Source organism: Vulpes lagopus, chromosome X (assembly GCF_018345385.1).
Source record: "Vulpes lagopus strain Blue_001 chromosome X, ASM1834538v1, whole genome shotgun sequence".
In the NCBI taxonomy this organism is placed as follows: Eukaryota; Metazoa; Chordata; class Mammalia; order Carnivora; family Canidae; genus Vulpes; species Vulpes lagopus.
The window spans coordinates 55393294-55412379 of record NC_054848.1 but is presented as its reverse complement, the minus strand read 5'-3'; the positions used below and the strand labels follow the sequence as shown (position 1 = coordinate 55412379).

At 39.8% G+C, this 19086-nt stretch overlaps 1 protein-coding gene across 2 annotated transcripts in view; it reads right to left on the bottom strand.

Moving 5' to 3' along the window:
* Positions 1-17349, bottom strand: part of OGT (O-linked N-acetylglucosamine (GlcNAc) transferase) — a 36879-nt gene extending 19530 nt beyond the window's left edge. Inside the window, exons 1-6 of one of the 2 annotated variants that reach the window (XM_041740655.1) lie at positions 17094-17349; positions 14099-14249; positions 12986-13229; positions 6304-6372; positions 2886-3002; positions 194-273 (exon numbers count right to left, since the gene is read on the bottom strand). In XM_041740655.1, coding sequence (XP_041596589.1) covers positions 194-273; positions 2886-3002; positions 6304-6372; positions 12986-13229; positions 14099-14249; positions 17094-17130 — 698 coding nt within the window. In that variant the 5' untranslated portion in view covers positions 17131-17349. Of the gene's footprint in view, positions 1-193; positions 274-2885; positions 3003-6303; positions 6373-12985; positions 13230-14098; positions 14280-17093 lie in introns of both variants that reach the window. The other variant, XM_041740654.1, reaches the window with a different exon arrangement.
* Between the last annotated feature and the right edge of the window lie 1737 nt (positions 17350-19086).

Below are 19086 nucleotides of genomic sequence, written 5' to 3'. Positions count from 1 at the left end.
CCAACAATGAAAAGTCAGGCAACAATGCTCTAAATAAAAGGTTAATAACACAGCAGACATGATGAGGGAAAAGCAACATAACTAGAAATGGAAAATGTATTTCAGTGGATCACTGTCATAATTTTAGTCCAAAGTCTCAAGTGTCAATATAACACACACTCAAGAAAATGTATCAAATAGAGCATTCTCTCACCTGTCAAATATCCGTGCCTCTTTCAAGACATTTCCTAAGTTGATATAAGCATCCAGAAAATTGGGGTCAAGGGTAACAGCCTAAAAATTACAAGACAGCTACTTAGGACTAAGTTAGGATTTCAGGTTAACTTTTTAATTACAATTTTTTTCTTCTGAGATAATTTTAGGTCTCCATTTCATGTTCTAGCATAATTAAATCTTATTTCTTTCATTAAAAAAAAAACCCAGTCAGGGGGTTGGCTGTCTCCGTTGGAAGAGCGTGCAACACTTAATCTCGGGGTTGTGGGTTTGGGCCCCACACTGATTGGGCATAGAGATCACTAAAATAAATAAACTTTTTTTAAAAACCAGTTATTTCAGTACCCACTCATTATTCACAAATCTCAATGTTATCAAAATAACTTGTATAATGTGAGAGCAAAACATGTCCTGAGGGGAAAAAAAATTTAAACTAGGTCTGTTCCAATTTTACTGAGCTAAATACTTCTAATGGTTGGCCCTATTTTATTCAAGATTAATAAGCCTAATTCTTCCAGGAGTGCCTGGCTGGCTCAGTCTGTGGAACATGAGACACTTTATCTCAGTACTGTAGGTTTGAGCCTCATGTCAGATGTAGAGATTACTTAAAAATAAAACATTACAGGGACATCTGGATGACTTAGTCATTAAGTGTCCAACTTTTGATTTTGGCTCAAGTCATGATCTCAGGGTTGTTAGTTCAAGTCCCACATTGGGCTCTGCACTGGGCTCGAAGCCTACTTAAGATTCTTTCCCTCTCTCTCTGTCCCTCCCTTCAAAAAATTAAATAAAAAATAGAATCTTAAAAAAAAAGCCTCTTTTAAAACATAATGGTAGGAAGATGCAGCAGGCTCAAACTGAAAAAGGAAATATATCGCATTAATAAAAAACTAAGTATTCAGGGACGCCTGGGTGGCTCAGTGGTTGAGCGCCTCCCTTCCGCCCAGGGCATGATCCTAGAGTCCCAGGATCAGATCCCACATCAGGGATCTGATCCCTGCATGGAGCCTGCTTCTTCCTCTGCCTGTGTCTCTGTCTTTCTCTGTGTCTCTCATGAATAAATAAATAAAATCTTAAAAAAAAGCAACTACATATTCAGTAAGACCTTAGTAAGATACGTAATTAGAGCTGCACATGCAGTAAGACACATTAAGGAGATACTAACCATTAAATGATTTCATCCAAATAAATCTGAAGTAGTCTTAAAACATGGCCAGATATACACAGAGCAGTGATTCTCAACCCTTGCCATAACATTAAGAATTCACCTCCTAAAGGGTGCCTGGGCTCTCTCACGTACCAGTTAAATTAGACCCTCTGAAGATGGGACCAGGAAATTCCTATCTTTTATGAGCTCCTCATGTGCAATCAAGGTAGAGAACCACTGAGCAAGAGGTAGATACTCCTACAGTGTAATAAATGCAAACTTTAACTGAAATATTGAAAAGGCAAGGGTTATGAGTAATTGTGAATATATTAAAGCAGCATAAAGAATACTTCCTCTTAACTTACTTCTATCACAAAGTACATAGTGTCTGGCTGTGTCTCTTCTGCCACTGATAAATGCCTAAATCTATTAATGGTGATACTCTGATTCTAGTATTCCTTTTTCATTCACTAGCTGGAACATTGCTATAAATAGAAACTTCCCCCTATCAACTACCGGGTTACCCTGAGGTCCAGTTCATACAAGAGAAGGAAGACAAATGCTTTATTCTTCCCACTTTAACCAGTTTTCAAAATGAATTGCTCCTTATCTTCCAAAGTTGACCAATGACTTTTCTTTTTTTTTTTTTTTTTTACTTTCTTCTTAATGTATTTATAGACTCATGGATTTAAACACATTTGACAGGGATCCCTGGGTGGCGCAGCGGTTTGGCGCCTGCCTTTGGCCCAGGGCGCGATCCTGGAGACCCAGGATCGAATCCCACATCGGGCTCCCGGTGCATGGGGCCTGCTTCTCCCTCTGCCTGTGTCTCTGCCTGTGTCTCTGCCTCTCTCTCTCTCTCTCTCTCTCTCTCTCTCTGTGACTATCATAAATAAATAAAAATTTAAAAAAAAATAAATAAACACATTTGACAAGTTTCAACATATCTCAGTTACTACTATTCCTTCTAATGTTCAAGTCCCATCTTTAGCTCTTTAGCCAGGTAAGCCTCTTTCAGTTGCCTCTTCAGTCCTTTCGACATAATCGAAGTAATGTATCAAAGCTTCCTTGCTTTCGGGTATGACAGGGCACTCCAGACTGTGTACATTTCCTACCCCAATCTAAAACCAGCCTTTTGACCAAGAAACCCGGCTTCTTTCCTTTAAAGTTGCCCATTCAAAAAAAGGATTTTCAATTACTTAAGTACATTTTCAATGCAAAATGGGAAACTGCCGGGGAAGCAGGGGGGCACCTGGCTGGCTCAGTTGGTAAAGCATGCAAATCTCGATCTTGGGGTCATGAGTTCTAGTCCCACATCAGGTGTAGAGATTACTTAAAAAAATAAAATCTTTACAAACAAAACTAAAAACTGCCATATCATATCCCATTTGGCAAATGCTGTAATACTGTCCGAGAAACAAAGAGATTAAGTGATTAAGTAAAGGCCTATTACTTGGTTCTAAGTAAAAACACCCTGCACACTTAAGCACTTCACAAGTAACCAATTATTAATTTCATTACTAACCTTTTCAAAATGATGAATTGCAAGCCAAATCTCTCCTTGTGCATTGAAAACACAGCCAAGATTACTCCAAGCTACTGCAAAGTTCGGTTGCGTCTCAATTGCTTTCAAATAACATGCCTTTAGGAGGGGTTAATGAAAGAAGATGGGAGGGGAAGGAGGTAAAGGGAAAAGGGAAAATTTGTAAAGGGAAAAAAAAAAAGATTGGGGAGGGGAAGAAGGTGATATCATTATTCCTTCTCTGACCAGCCAAAAGTGACCCTGCAGCATAGGCTCGCTTGCGCCAAAACTAATGCGCTGCCACAGCTGGCTGCTCCTGCGCCTGCGCCACCAGAACCCAAGTGCAAACCACCATGTTCAGTTCTGCTAATCAAGAGCCAACCCTTTATACTGGGACTTATCTGGGAAGTCAGTTGCCTTAAAACTCTATGCTGGACTTCTCTTATCTGAACACGTAAGGCCTTTTGCTAGGTTTTCAAGTCATATCTAGAGGGTGCCACTCAAAGTTAAGTTTTCCCACCCCACCACCACCCCTCACCAGTTTCCCAAAGCATGTTCTAAAAATGTTAATAGATATCACTGGAAAAAAGCATTTCATGATCAAATAAATTAGAAAAACAGAAAGCAAGTTTCTTTGCTACAGAACTTCCCTTAGCCTTTAATAGTTTATACAGGATTCCCTTCAACTTAGTTGACCATGGAACTCTTTTTCTCATTGGACATTTTATTAGAAAACTATGAAACACATTTTGGGAAATGCTGCTCTAAATGATAATGTTCCTCACTAACATCAAAACTATGCTACTGAGGAGAAAAATGTTGTTCTGCTATGTTAGGTATGAGAAAGCCAGGCTATAAAAGTTACATCCTCACAATGTCCCTGATTCCCAAAGGGGACTGAAGCTGAAACCTCCTATGACAGGATTGCACCTAGGTTGAGGTCCCTGTAATGCGAGCGCAAACATCGCTTGCGCAACCTAACAGCATCGCGCTGCGCAATCGCTGCGAACTGCTGCGCTACATAGAACACCCCTAGACGCAGCAAACGGCCAACCAGATCCATTAATCTACTAGACAGGCCCATAGAGAATATTTGTTTAATGAGATTAGTTGGACTCGAGGTATGTTAAAACCCAATTTTATCCAAAAAGGCTACACAATAGGACTGAGGGAGCCAGTCAATCAGATTACTCATCTAGTCAACCGTTCACAGGGGCTCATTTGCACGCATTGCGCATTAACGCGGCGCAGCCTTTGCGCTACTGCAGGGTCACAGCGCATCATCAGAAGAGCAGAATGCTGCAATCCAAACAAAGAAGAAAAAAGGAAAAAAATGAACAACAAGAAGAGTTAGAAGCTTTTACTAGTAAATTATCTCTAATAATTTTTAATATCAATTAACTTTTACTTATCTTTCACAGAATTGTGGCTATAGTATAAAACATTCTCTTACATAACTTGCTTGTAAATATAATTATTTTAAGCTGTTTCTGAAGCCACAAGACAGAAGATTCAGGCATGGAGGCAAATTGTTTTGCTGTGGCAGTTACAAACCCGTTACCATATTTCTCATCATGTGACTTTTCGGTGCGTTCCTTGCTGGAAGAGGAGGAGGTGTGTGTCTGCCCTAGATCCAGGCCTCGAGCTCCCTTCAGCGAGGCACCTTACGCATGGAATAGGAGGTTTCACCCACCTGAAACCTTCTAAATACAATATCAATGGTGAAAAACCAAAAACAAGAGAGAAAATAAAAACAAGATCATTAGTAAAAGTTCAACAAAGCAATTGAAATTCTTTGGATGTCTATTACATATGGGAATGAGGACAGTCTCAAGTCTGTAACATGGGAAACATGCAGAAGGGAGAGGGTTAATCAGGGCTATTGCATAAGCAGGGATTTTTTGCTGGAAGAAAGGCTCTTCGTTTTCTACAAAGACAACTTAATTTTGTTTCCATCTACTAGGAATATGCTGGCTTGAATTTTCAAATGCACTGATTACAAAAGAAATACATTGCATTTCACTCAAGAGTATGTTCTTGTTCACTAAGTTCTCACAAAAACAGAATAAACATTTTTCAAACTAGGTGTCTCCAGAGCTCTGAAATAAAGAAGTCAGCAACCTAAGGCAGGCGCAATGTCTCAGCCTAAACCGATCTCTAAAGCTGCAGTGAAGTGCAATTCATGTTAGCTGTCCGCTTGGTGGGGTGACAATTAATTGGAGCTTATCAAATATTTGTTCTATAAATTACCAATTAGTATTTACCAATGAGTATTTATCAGCTAAGATTGAAATCCATTACAATTCATTAGCTGGAAACCTACATAAAGATTAATCCAAAGTGTCAGCAGAATTTATGAGCTATGCACTTAAAACTAGTGCCTTTTAACATCAGATGGTGCTGAAAAGCCTTCTCCCTCCCTGGATGAAGCAGTCAAACAGACAGCTACGCTGCGCATACACTCCACGCATTAGCATGCGCGTGGGGCTCAGAGCAACAGGTGGGAGTTTCAGAAGCATTCTGGTTTCTCCCCACTCCTCACCCCTGCAGCGCGGTTGCGTAAGGTGGCTTGTAACAAGACAATTTCATTTGTAAATTTAATTTACAATTATACCAAAAGCTTTAATAACCCAACCTGGTGTTCAAATTCATTATTTGGAAACACAGAATGCTAAAAGCCACCTTTCCACTTTGGCAAGTTTTCTTTCGATCAGTCCATTTCCCAAACAAACCAGCTTTGTCCTTTTTTTTTATTTTTTCAAGGAGGTAGGGCAGGGAGGAATAAAAGTAAGGAAGAAAAGAAGGTACACAACTAGGGTTGGAAAAGAAGAAAAAGGAACTTAGGGAAGGAAGTGGGGACAAGAAGGGGCAGGATGTTCCAATTATTAATTTGCAATAATTTTAACAGCCTTTCTTCCACTGTAAAAAGGGTAAGGAAGATGAAGGGAGGAAGGTTAAGTAAGAATTTTAAATGCCAGTATTACAGGGTAACATTTGGATGAAATTCTTCTCCACTTACAAGCCACAAAGGACTTAGAAGAGCAGCATTTTCAATGGCACCTGCATCATATAGGAGTCTTGAGCCAAATCACAGGCGCTCTGCTTGTCACCAGCAGGCAAGCCTCAGATTTGAAGGAATGTTACTTATTCCCACATAAGATCATGATGGAGCCATTGTTATAAGGATGATCTAGCTCAGCAGAAAGGCTCCAAAATGTTCAGGTTCTTGCTTTACCCCCAGATTTAGAACAGATACGCCAAAGCCTGGCCCTGCTCTAGTCTGAGGTGATTCATGCCGTCAGTTTCCTCAGTTTCACAGGACTGGTTTTTTTGGAGATAGCTCAATGAAGAGTTGAAGACTTGGCAAAAAGTAAAAGTTTTCATAACACTGATGTTTAAATGTGTTCTATCAAACACCTACCTTGGCTTCTTCCAAGCGACCCAGGGCTTTGAGCAGGTTCCCCAGGTCACTGCGAACACAGTACAAATCCTAGAAACCAAGAGATATTCATTCATTATACTGTCAATCAAAAATACCTTGAAATTACTTTTATGCATATAGCTCACTGTCCTTTTATTCTACCAACTAAAGATACTGCTTGACAATTTACAGAACCACAGTCCCACATTCTCAATTCCAAATTCCATAAACTTATCTGATGATTAAACCTGACCAGATCTGACATGAAGTTATTTACAGAATTTATTGATCCTACTTAGTGTAAATACTCATACTTTCTGCTGCAGAAATATAATAATGTTTTACTAGAAGGTGCTGTTCCAGACCCACCTGGGAGTTTTATACATGGTATTACCATCTTTCTAACATCTTAAAAATTGTCAATTTTGAAATGCATTTGATCCCACCAGTTTCAGATAAAAGACTATAGACCTTACTATACCTTCTCCTCTCTCTAAAATGTCGCCTTAAAAAAAAAAAAGCATCAAATATTTGTTCAAAGGTTATGATGAATCACTCCAGTATCAAGAGCCAAAAATTTTCCATAGTGGAAAAAAAGTATTTAGCTGTGACTGGCTATCAGCAAATCTACCCTTAGGCTGTCAGGCATATTTAGAAACCTTGACTTCATTTCAGTATTAGACAGAAGGATTACCATCCAACCAAAGCTTCAATCCTGGCACCTGCCACTAGATTACTCATTAGTATTAAGTGCCATTAGAATTGAGTGGGTGAATAATGAAAAGCAGTTGACTCTGCTTTTTATTAGCAGCATAATTGTGTTGCTAGTCATCTGACTCACCAGTCCGTTCATCAGTATGAAAGACTCATCAGAACAGTGAGCTTAAATTTTTATTTGTCCTTGTTTGCCTTTGTCATTCAAATCTATCAGTCAACAAGCACAAACAATGGCAGTAGGGAGTAAGCTTACCATTCCAAACTGTTCCAAGGGTAAAAGAGCCTTAAATTAAGTCCCAGTAAGGGAAATTTTCCCAATTGTGCCAAAGTATCATCATATATATAATTCTATGCACAACTGTATTATGGTTTCCAGAATCAGGTGATTAATTTAACTGATAAACAGCTTTTGTGATTGTATACCATCATCCATCAGGTGAACCAAAAAGTCACCCAGCAAAAACACAGACTGCCACAGAACACCTTTATGGTTGCCCATACTGGGTCAGTTCCATGATCTACCTGATCTGTCCTGTCCATCCAGCAATGCCTATAGTGTTTTGGGAGAAAATGATTATCTCCCATGATCTCAAATACAAAAGGCGAATACTAATTCTCAAAACAAGAATCATAGGTATCATTAATCTTATTTTTTTTCATTAATCTTATTACAGGTTTATCTTCCTCTAATGAGTCTAAGCATTTTTAACCCATTTATACTCAGAAGTAATGATTCTATAATCTTGCTATGTACTTCGTATAATTTTTCTTCCTAAACTTTAAGGGTTACCATTCTGTTTTGGCCAAACATAACCAAACAATCCGATCTGTTCATACAAGCTCCTTCTACCCATACCTGATTATTGCAGTTATTTATCTTTGGACTTTTACCAATTCCTATGCCTTTTCTGAGCCATAATAATCAAAATCTTGCAGTAATTCTCCAACAGTGACCCTAATGGACTATATATCTTAGCCAACTATTGGATACTTTTACCTTCTAATTTCTATCAACTCTTGGGTGGATGCCATCCAAGTCCTGACAGTGTCTATCTATATTTATATTTAATAATATCATTTTGATCCATTACACCATACTAAATCCAGTTAACACAATGCCCACAGTTAAAAATAGATTATCTTCAAGATTACTGTAAGATAATCAACAAGGCAATTTTAGAGAAAGGTAAAACACTTCATATTAAATATAATACTGAAACCCAATTCTCCCGTTTGGGGATACAAATGTCTATGCGCGAACAGCAGATTTCTAGGAAATTCAAGGATACCACTATTCTCCCAAAAGTTCAAAACCTAAGACTGCTTCAGAATGAGTAAGAATTTCATATATAACCACCCCTCCTAAAATAAAACAGCATTTATTTCCTGCCTTTCTTCCTAGAGCCCCCATCCCTACCCACATCTATATATACACATACAAAGTAAAATCAGGTTGATAAAAACCTACAGTAGTTCTCAATTGCCTCTCAAATTAAATTTAACCTCCTCAGCCTCTCTATTCTTTCTAAATCTTCAAATTGACTCTCCTCTACTACACTCCCTTCTTGTTACTACTTAACTCACCACTTCAGTCAAGGAAGTCTACTTGCTATTTACCTCCCTACAGAATGCTTAGGTTATAAGCACCCACTCAAGAAAGTCTTCTGATTAATACTCTCTAACAATAATCACCCAAGGAGCTTACGCCCTTTTTCTCTCTATGGGTCAGGTCCCAGCTCATATTATAATCCTCAAACTTTTTCTCCCTGCACATCACCCCAATTCCCAATATAGCGCTACACACACAATAAGCACTCAAATATTTAAATGTGACATTTGCACAGCAAACAATAAAAAGCAGAGAGAAATAGAAATATATGGTTTTCCACAGTTTAGCACAACCATAACAATGTGACAGTAACATGATAGTCAGGATGCCAGTAGCTCTCAACATTATGCATCCACAGTCAAAGCCAAAGCAACATTTCCACAACCAACAGAGATCCTTAGAGCAACTCAGAGTTATAGCCATTTTACAAAGAACAATTTTGTACATAATCATAAAAGGGACTGCCAGGTATGGGCAATTGTAGTGAACCATCATGTAGAAGACTGCCAGCTGCAATCACACCTTCCAATACAATGGACTAAAATTTCAGTGAAATTATTAAAGTCCTCCAACATTACAGAAGACAATAAGACAATTCAGAACATAAAAACAGCTCTAAGTCTTAAAAAATTTTTTAAAGATTTTATTTATTTATTCACAAGAGACACACAGAGAGAGAGGCAAAGACACAGGCAGAGAGAGAAGCAGGCTCCATGCAAGGAGCCCGATGTGGGGCTCAATCTCAGGACTCCAGGATCAAGCCCTGGGCTGAAGGCTCAACTGCTGAGCCACCCAGGCATCTCAGTCTCAAAATTTCTATAATCAAGTCACAGAATAATTTCTATCATTAACTGGAAAAGATAAACACTGCTGAAAACATATTACCAAGAATATTACCATAACATTTCACTGCTGCAAAACCAAACTAACCTGATTTTAACTATTTTCAATAGAATGCCAACTGCATCTATACGATTCAGGACAATTCCTTGCCAACAAGAGCACAATTTAGGAATAGCCTCAAGACACGCTGTCAGTACCAAACTGACAAAGGCATTTGACAGTAAGCTGAAATCTAGTTGAGACTAGATATCCAGGACGCCTGGGTGGCTCAGCAGTTGAGCGTCTGCCTTCGGCTCACAGCGTGATCCTGGGATCCAGAATCAAGTCCCACATCAGGCTCCCTGCACAGAGCCTTTTTCTCCCTCTGTCTCTGTGTCTCTCTCATAAATGAATAAATAAAATCTTTAAAAAAGACTAGATATCCTGCAGGGCTCCTGGGTGGCTCCGATGGTTAAGTGTCTACCTTCAGCTCAGGTCATGATCCCAGGGTCTGGGATTGAGCCCACATTGGCTCCCAACTCAGCAGGGAGTCTGCTTCTGCTTCTTCCTCTGCCTCTACCCCTGCTTTTGCAAAAGATCGGCAGGGGGCTGGGGCTGGCTCTTACTCTTGCTCTCTCTCTCTCTCTCTCTCCTCCCCCAAATGAATAAATTAAAAAATCCTTTAAAAAAAAAAAAAGACTAGATATCCTGAAATAAAATATGATTGCTATAGTCATTTAGGTGAAATCAAAGCAGTTTGCACAATCCTTTTTTCATTCTTACTGGTGAAGGCACAGAAATAAAGGAGCACCCTCAACTAGTAGAAACAGAACCAGATGGGAATGCAGAACTGTTCAAGGGGTAGTCCCATGATGTATTTTTTTTAAAGACTGATTTATTATTCATGAGAGACACACGGGGAGAGAGAGAGGCAGAGACACGGGGAGCCTGATGGGGGACTTGATCCCCGATCCCAGGATCACCCCCCCAGCAGAAGGCAGACACTCAACCACTGAGGCGTCCCTCCCATGATGTATTTTAACACTGTTTTACTTCTTTGGTAGGGCACAATGACAAGCTTTCTATTAACAGGTTAGATATTGAAAAACTTGGTTGTGTCTCCCACTTTAGTTTTCCCTTCTCATCAGACTCTTACAGTTTCATATAAGGTCAGCATCAGTGACTGCTCTGCCACACATATAAACAATTGGAAACCAGAGCCAAGGGGATCAGAGTTCAAGACGTGGGGCCACAGCTATGTAAGAGGACAAAAGTGAGTTCATCCTGAATCAACAAGAGAAGGGTGGAACCAACGCTGATTAATTAAGGGAAGGAACGTACTGTGACAACTAGGTGGACAAGTGAACTCTGAGCCTTCGCAAAAACAGGCCCCAAGCCCCAGTGGCAGCACATACATGGTTCCCCCCCATAATTCTTTGGGGTAACTAGCTAGATAGTACTGCAATAAAAATTAGAAAAAGCCACTCTAATTTATATATTACATACACTGAGTATTTCTGAAAGGATACAGAAAAAAATCAGTTTCAAGAGCAGCTGGGAGACTTTTCACTGTATCCATACAAAAAGCAATGAACAAAATAATAATAAATGTTAAAGTCTTAAAATTAACTGGAAAAATAATCAAAAGATGTCAAAATTAAAAAGTGATTTCAGATCTTTTGCACAAATTACTAAATTAAGCTGCAGTTTCTGAACCTGTAAAACAGGAACTAAGGGAGAGTAGGATGTGGTCAGTGGTTTTCAAACTCTTCTCAAGGGCTGCCTTTCAGGATGGGTGCCCTCTGGGCACATCATCCCTTTTTAAAATATTTTATTTCTTCTCTTCTGTGTTTACTTTCAAGATATTTCAAGCTCAATCAAAAGAAACAAAGAAAAAAAGACAAACAAAAACCCAGACCCTTAAACAGAGAACAAAGCAGAGACTGCCAGAGGGGAGCAAGTGGGGTAAATAGGTGAAGGGGATTAAGATACACTTACTGTGATGAGCACTGAGTAATGTGCAGAATTGCTGAGTCACTATGCTGTACACTTGAATGTTAATTATATTTGAATTTTTATTTTTTTTAATTTTCTTATTTATGATAGTCACACAGAGAGAGAGAGAGAGAGGCAGAGACACAGGCAGAGGGAGAAGCAGGCTCCATGCACCGGGAGCCCGACGTGGGTGGGATTCGATCCCGGGTCTCCAGGATCGCGCCCCCTGGGCCAAAGGCAGGCGCCAAACCGCTGCGCCACCCAGGGATCCCTATATTTGAATTTTTAAAAATGACTACCAAGAGAAAATGATATTGAATTTTTAAAAATAACTACCAAGAGAAAAAAAAATGATATTTATAATGAGGTTTTAATATCTTACTTCACCATTACTGGCTGTGTGATCCCAAGAAAGCTACATGATCCTTGACTATTTTTTTTTAATTGGTAAAACTGGCAATAATACCATCTACTTCAAAGGATCATTGTAAGCATTAAGATCAACATCTGAAACAACTGGCACAGTATCTGAGCACATAGCAGATTTTCAATAAATGATAGCTAACATAATTAATTACTTTAATTAATCACTTCCAGACTTGTTGCAAAACTAAACGTCCGACCACTTAGCTTGGTTATGTATTCTTCATTTTTTCTGGATTCCTACACTCCATCATTACCTCTTAAGTTTATATCTATCTTCTTTCCCTAACTACATCAAAAGTTCTAAGGGCCAGTCTTACTTTTTTTTTATCTTTCAAAGACCCTAACGCAGTGTGAACTTAATGTTTGCCAGCTGGGCCTCACTTGTTTGCCAGAAAACATCTGCAATTTAGGGACCCTGGATGGCTCAGCGATTGAGCGTCTGCTGTCAGCCCAGGGCATGATCCTGGGGTCCCGGGATCAAGTCACACATCGGGCTTCCTGCATGGAGCTTCTGTCACTCATGAATAAATAAATAAATAAATAAAATCTTAAAAAAAAAAATCTGCAATTTAGACCAAAAAATTTAAGAACGAATCCAAAACCTGGTTTGGATACTATTGCCTCAATTCTACCACTTTTAATTATGTTGAAAGAAAGAAGAATAAGCTACTCAGGAACAAATTTTGCAGCCTACTTTTCATGTCACTGATCCATATAGTGGCATCTTAACTATTTCTATTACAGATTAAGGCCCTTTATCCACTACTCCTTGAAAATCAATTAACTGTTACAAATACCTATCAGAATATACCCAAATTTAAATCAAAACCACCCAAAGAAACTATGTCATATGTTCTGTACTTATACAGGCATTTTAAGAGATGTAGAATTTCTTGCAGTAAGGATAAATTCCATGCTCCCTCATGTAACTTGCTAGATAAAGCGAATTTTTTAAAACAACGCAGATTCAGTCAAAGCAATTTCAACCATGTTAAATAAACGAACATTTCTAAATTCTTAACTTTACTCCATGCAAAAACCTATTTAATGTCTGAATTAGCAAGCTGTTTCTTTCTCGGCTTTTGTAATAATAACCATTAAAATTTTACTCACAGGATTGTACTGAAGAGCAGAGACGTAAGCTTGTACTGCCCCTTCCATGTCACCTGCTGCTACCAATGCGGCTGCCAGGTTAATGTAACCATCGATGAAATCTGGTTTGAGACGTAATGCATGCCGGTAATGCTCAATTGCTTCCTGCAACTGCCCTCTTTCCTTGTACACATTCCCCAAATTCGAATAGGCTTCTGCCAGAAGGGGGTTCTGTTTAATTGCCAGAGTGCTAAAGTGAGCAGATCTGGAAAAAGCGAAGAGAAGTGTTGACACATGGGTATGCACGTTACAAAAAGAAGGTATGGCCCATAAGCAACTAAGTTTCTGAAGCTCCTGCGCCATCACTGCCAACTGTATAACAATACATTATCTTTTACCTACTGTATAGTAGGAAGAATTTTGGAAATCAAAGTTTTTCAAAAGTAGGGATATCCCAGATCTCAAATTGGAATTCTTTTTCCTTAGGAGATAAAATCTTATTAAAGTTTTCTTACCAAATTGCCACATTGTAAGGCATGAACACTAAGATCAAGAATGAAAATGCTATGTGCATAATCCTTTTTACATTTGTTGATAAAATGTAATGACACTCATCTTCAAATGTTTAAACAAGCCAGAATGGCAATTTATTAAAAGGATAAGAACATATATTCTTCCCTTTTGATTAATTCAACTGATTAGCTAAAAGTCGTATATCATAATGATGTGTGGATTTGCAATTTGAACCACATATGCACCTCCTACCACAGCAATATATACCATCATTTCTGAGCATTTCCATTTCTCAAGCTGACACATCTTACAAAGGTGAGACTGGATGCTCAGATATATACTAAGAATAATTTATTACCTAAACAGAGTTAAGAAAGCAAATGTAGGTGGAAAAATCTAGAAAAGGTCCCTTGTCATACTGATAATATAACCATCACCACAAAAGAAGGGGAGAAAAACTGGCAGCTGGGCATGTCACAAGTGGGCAAAGAGCAGATGTGCGTTGGTGGCTCAGTTAGAAACCCAGTACCAAAAAATTTCAAGTTCAAATATTTAAGTATCATTTTTTAAGCTCAGCACCCAGAGGCAGCAATCACCAGCAGGTACCCCCACATCTCCTACCTGTCCAGCCTTCGACACTGGAAGTGTATAGATGAAAGTAATAAAAGCACACCAGTATTGTCTGGCTCTTGTCTCCAGAGCTGCATGCAGTGTCTCTCTGCTGCCTCAAAATCTCCTGCCTGATATTCTCGATGTGCCAACTCAGCTAACCCTTGGAAGGAAAGCATACGTTTCGTTGGTTCTGGAGAATCATCAAAACATTTGAGGGAAGGAGGGGGGAAAACAAAAAGTTAGAAATGCCAACAAAAAAATGTAAAAATATGGTATATTAAACTTAAAGATGAAAACGCTTGAAACTATGTAAAGCACTAGAGTGTTCTGCACGTTATTTATACCTCCAAGTTAACATCAGGTGCAGAATTGGCATTTTTAGAATACACCATTAACTTTTCTTTCCCAGACTAGACAGAAACACTTCCGAATAAGATTACATTTTATGAACAAAAATACTTTGTACTTTTAAATTATATATAAGTCAGAAAGAGTATCTGAAGATCACTAAACATTATTCCCTATACCTTAGTTAACACACAGAAACAAAATATAAAACGTGATTTGCAAGGTCACAAAGACTTAATGTCAGAATATCCTACTGGAAACATAATACTCTTGTCACATGTTTCAGGTTGGATTTGTGGGGGGGTGGGATATTGGTAACAATCTCTCTGTTAACCTGAGAGAGCACCAGATGCCTTTTAACTCTTAAAATTACACCTATTATTTGTAGATTTCTCAATTTAATTTTTTAAATTAAGGGATATACTAGAAGCCAGCATAAGGGGGGGGGGGACTCTAAAAGTCAAGGTGCTATTTTTAAAACAGCTGATAAGATAAATTAGTCTCTCAAGAACCAAAATGCTTAAGAGGGATCATCAAACGTTTTAAATAAAGACCCAAGATTATACTGCTCCTCTATTATCCCAAATTCACGGTGGAGACCAAATTAGCTAAATCCCACCCACGCTGGTTTAAGATGAGCATTTTCCAAAAAGCTCTGACACTAAAAGGATTAAGACCTTGCAAACAACCCTATATAAACCAGTTACCTACAACTGCAATGGTTTTTAAGAATGGGAAAATGCTAAAATATAAAACCATTCGATAAAGTGGGACAGAATGAACAACAAATGAAAAACACTTTGCTCTGTGTAAGTGACTTAATTCAAATTCATAATGAGAAAGAGTATAGCTAAAGCCCAGAGACTGCGAGTAAAACAACAGACTGCCTAAGTTTCCGCTGTAAACACTTAAACAGTGATATATTACTAGGAATTTGACCATAGCACTTTCATTAGAAGTTTGGAATAGGAAACCATGTACAAATTATTTAAATTCTACCAAGGTCACAGTGACAAGCTCATATTTGAGCCTTAAACCCTTAGGGCTTAAACCCTTAGGGCTGGCAAGTGATCTGTATACTCAGGAAAGCAAAGTAAATTTCCTGACAGAATGTAAAGCTGACCACTACACAAGAGCAGACTCCCATCCAAATCCGGGTAAAGTATTTCAAATAGAAACTAGTGAATTAATCACATTTTAGACAAATCTCTTGAACTTCCTAGGTCCTCGTTTTAACACATAATTTTGTCAACTTTTCAAAGCCCCTTATTTGCTAATATTAACACCTGAAATGACAACGTCCTCAAACAAAATACACACAGAAAAGGGCCAGCTAGTACAAAATCTTCAATCTTTAAGGATCCTTGGCAGAAAGGAAAACACAAATTATAAATCCCACTACCCACAATCTCTCACATAAGATGCAACTGAAGATTCGCCTACTACTTACTGCACAATGTCCACAAATACTAAAACCCTTGATATGTCTCAACTGAGAAACAACTAAATAACCTCGTGAGAAACCTAAGAACCGCAGCCCAGTTCCCCCCGCTCCTTCCGCCCCAAATAGCCTCAATATGGAAAGGCAGCTGAAAGACACTCCTATAATTTGGTTCTCTTATTTTTAGTAGAGAATGCTCCCGATTGAATTGTCTAAAAGGGCAACCGCCTTACACTTGTGCAGCTACACTCCAGTCGCTTTACAAACTCTTCAAGCAGGGATGAAAACTTAAAAAAATACACACCCTATGAATAAAGAGATACTAAGCTAAAGAATGGGGATGGAAGACCCAGAGGTGGCGGCGGAGGAATACAGGGAGAAAGTAACACAAAGCAGGCATTCGAAGCAGGGTGGTCAATGCCCAGGCACCAGCTAAGCTCCAGCGTGGTTTCTCCCCAAAGGGTAGGAAGTGGACCGCAGGGCTGGCAACCTCGCGAAGGAAAGGGTGTGGTTCCCCGCGGGAGGGGAGGAAAGACGGGATGGGAAATCCAGGCTGGGGGCAGCGGGTAGAATAGGGCGATGGCAAAAGGAACCCCTGGAAATTTCCAATCTAAACCGGGGCCTCTCGACAGAAGGAACACCAAAAAGGCGATGCTCAGCGGGGTGTTGTTCAGTATCCCCTCTTCTCGAGATTACTTACAGCACACCAAAGAGCTTTTGCTCGTCCTCGAGTGATGCAAAGTGAGAACATGATTACACCGGAATGGCACCCCCGCCCTAGACTGACAGAAAAGAACCAAATCCGGCTAAGGGGAAAGGGCTGGACGGGGGTCGGGAGGGCAGAGAGGTGGGGACGGTGGCCTGAATGAGGAGAGAAAACTGCTGCGAAGGAGAATGAAAGGGCAGAGATTCGAATGCAGTCCATTACGAGACATTCTAAGAGCACACGTGTGATAGAAGCGTCCCGAAAGAGTAGGAAGCTAGAAAATTGATGGGATTAAACAAGAAAAAAAGGGAAGCAGGAAGGAAGCAAGAATGAGGAAATGTACAAGGAGCGGACGACAGCGGAAAACCCAAAAACAGATGCCGGTAGACGACGGAAAGCTCAGCAATGCCACTGATGTAATGAGGATGGCCGGGGGAAGGAAGGGAGTGATGAGAGAACGGCGCGAGACCCCAACAGGGCATCTGCCAAGGTAGAACGGACACCAGTACCTGTGCTGTCGGCCACGTTGCCCACGGAAGACGCCATCTGGAGCTTCTTGAGAACGAGAGGAGGGTAATTGACCCGCTGCCGCCACTACTGGCAAGAATGTTTCTGGAGGTAGAAGGAAGAGGGCGGCAGCCGTACCAGTGTTTTGGCAGGCCTAAGCGGCGGCAGCACTCCCAACTTTCGAACCTTAGGAACTCTGGTTGGCCATCTACCTCTCACGGTCTTGAAATGGCGGCGACGGCTCCTCGGCCGAAACAACACGGGCCGGAACTACTTTCTGTTACAATCAAGTACCAGCGCGGAAGTAGCGCGGTAACCAGTGCTACCGACAAAATGACTATAATCAAAGTCGCTAGCTCTCGTGTAACCTTCCGCCCAAGGCCCATTGCGACAAACACGATTGTGCCGAGAGCGCATGCGAGCAACTCTGTCAACCCTACTGGCGCTTAGGACACTGGCTGGGGCAGGAGCGGCCAAGTTTTTCAATAGCGAAGCGGAGGGTTAAATAACCCCGTCTATACGACGGGAATATTTTTGTCGGAGTTGTTAAGTCTGTTGCCTAGCCGGTAATGTGCATTTTTCATATCAGTGCCAGAGGCGTCTAAAATATTTCATCAACTTTATTCAGGTAAAAATTGATAGTTACAGGGTAGAGGGATCAATCTGAGCAAGTGCATTTAAAGGTTTATATTTCAAAGACTGAGCTGTTGTTCAAAACGATGGCAGAGAAGGTTATAATTTGAACGAGTCTTAATTCTGATTCCAGCCACTGGTTTTAAGCACTTTTGATGAAAAACACTGATACTTTCACAGGGTCAAGTGAACCCAGACATCTCAGATCACAGCCATATAGCCCGAAATTTCAAAATCATCTGGGTGTTCAGTGTAGTTCCTCCCACAGCATTAGGGCAAATGCTTCATAACTCAGGGACATGCTGAGAGTTTGTATTCCAAAGGCAACCATAAAAAATGTTAAAGATGATTCGTATTCGTCAAAATCCTTGACTCTCTCCTGAGTCTTAACTTCACTGCCACCAGATAGCTTTGTATGTACTAACCATCAATGATTCCATTTAGCTCAAGGCAGTTCAACAATGACAGTTGAATTCACTTGCTAACTACCTAAAACCACACATCCAGATTGAGTCTGAATTGCCTCCACTTCCCTGAACAAATCAACTCTTACAATTCTCACAGTTTCAAGTCCATTGTTCAGATATTTTGTAACACTGGTATTAATATATATCTCCTTGCAGAAAGGATTTAAAGTAACTTGCCACATCAGCAAGAAATTATTATAAGCCCATGGAGGGAACAAGTTGGATCTCTCAGAGCGGTTTTATTGAAAAAAAAAAAAAGTTATCCTTGATATAAGAAAACAGATCAGTGAATTTCTTCAAAACGTTTCTACTACCCAGTCATTTGACTATGATAAATAAATAAAAAAATCTAAAAACCCACCTAAGCCCTCGAGTTCTACTTCAGTTTCTTCAAAACAGTTCACAAGCTGTTCATTACATTTGTGAATGCAGAGAAAATTCATGAAAATTTTTTCCATCACATCCGATGATTAATAGTCACATGCAGGGAAAAAGACAAAGTTCCCTACACAAACTCTCTCTAGAAATTGGGTACCAACCTCTTCTCTCAAATTGATTTAACTGGGAACACCTTTCACTCCCTTCTCCTTGCAGGTGCCCCATCTGTGGCGAATAAATTCAGCTTTTCAACTTTTAGAACAGATTTCTCAGATTCCACTGGCAGATGTTGAGGCCTTCCTGATTAGTGGGTGCCAGCTAATTAAGTAAAACTCTGTTGTTCAGTGTCAGATCATGTTCCCTGTCAGGCAGCCTATTTAGCATATCCATACTTGTGGTCTAATTTTCCTTATCCTGAGAGAAGTGTCAGAGGATATTATGGTATATTTTGCTGCTGTGAAAGACTGGATGGTGAGGCTCACAGGGGTTCAATCGGGGAAAAACCCCAGCTGAAGTC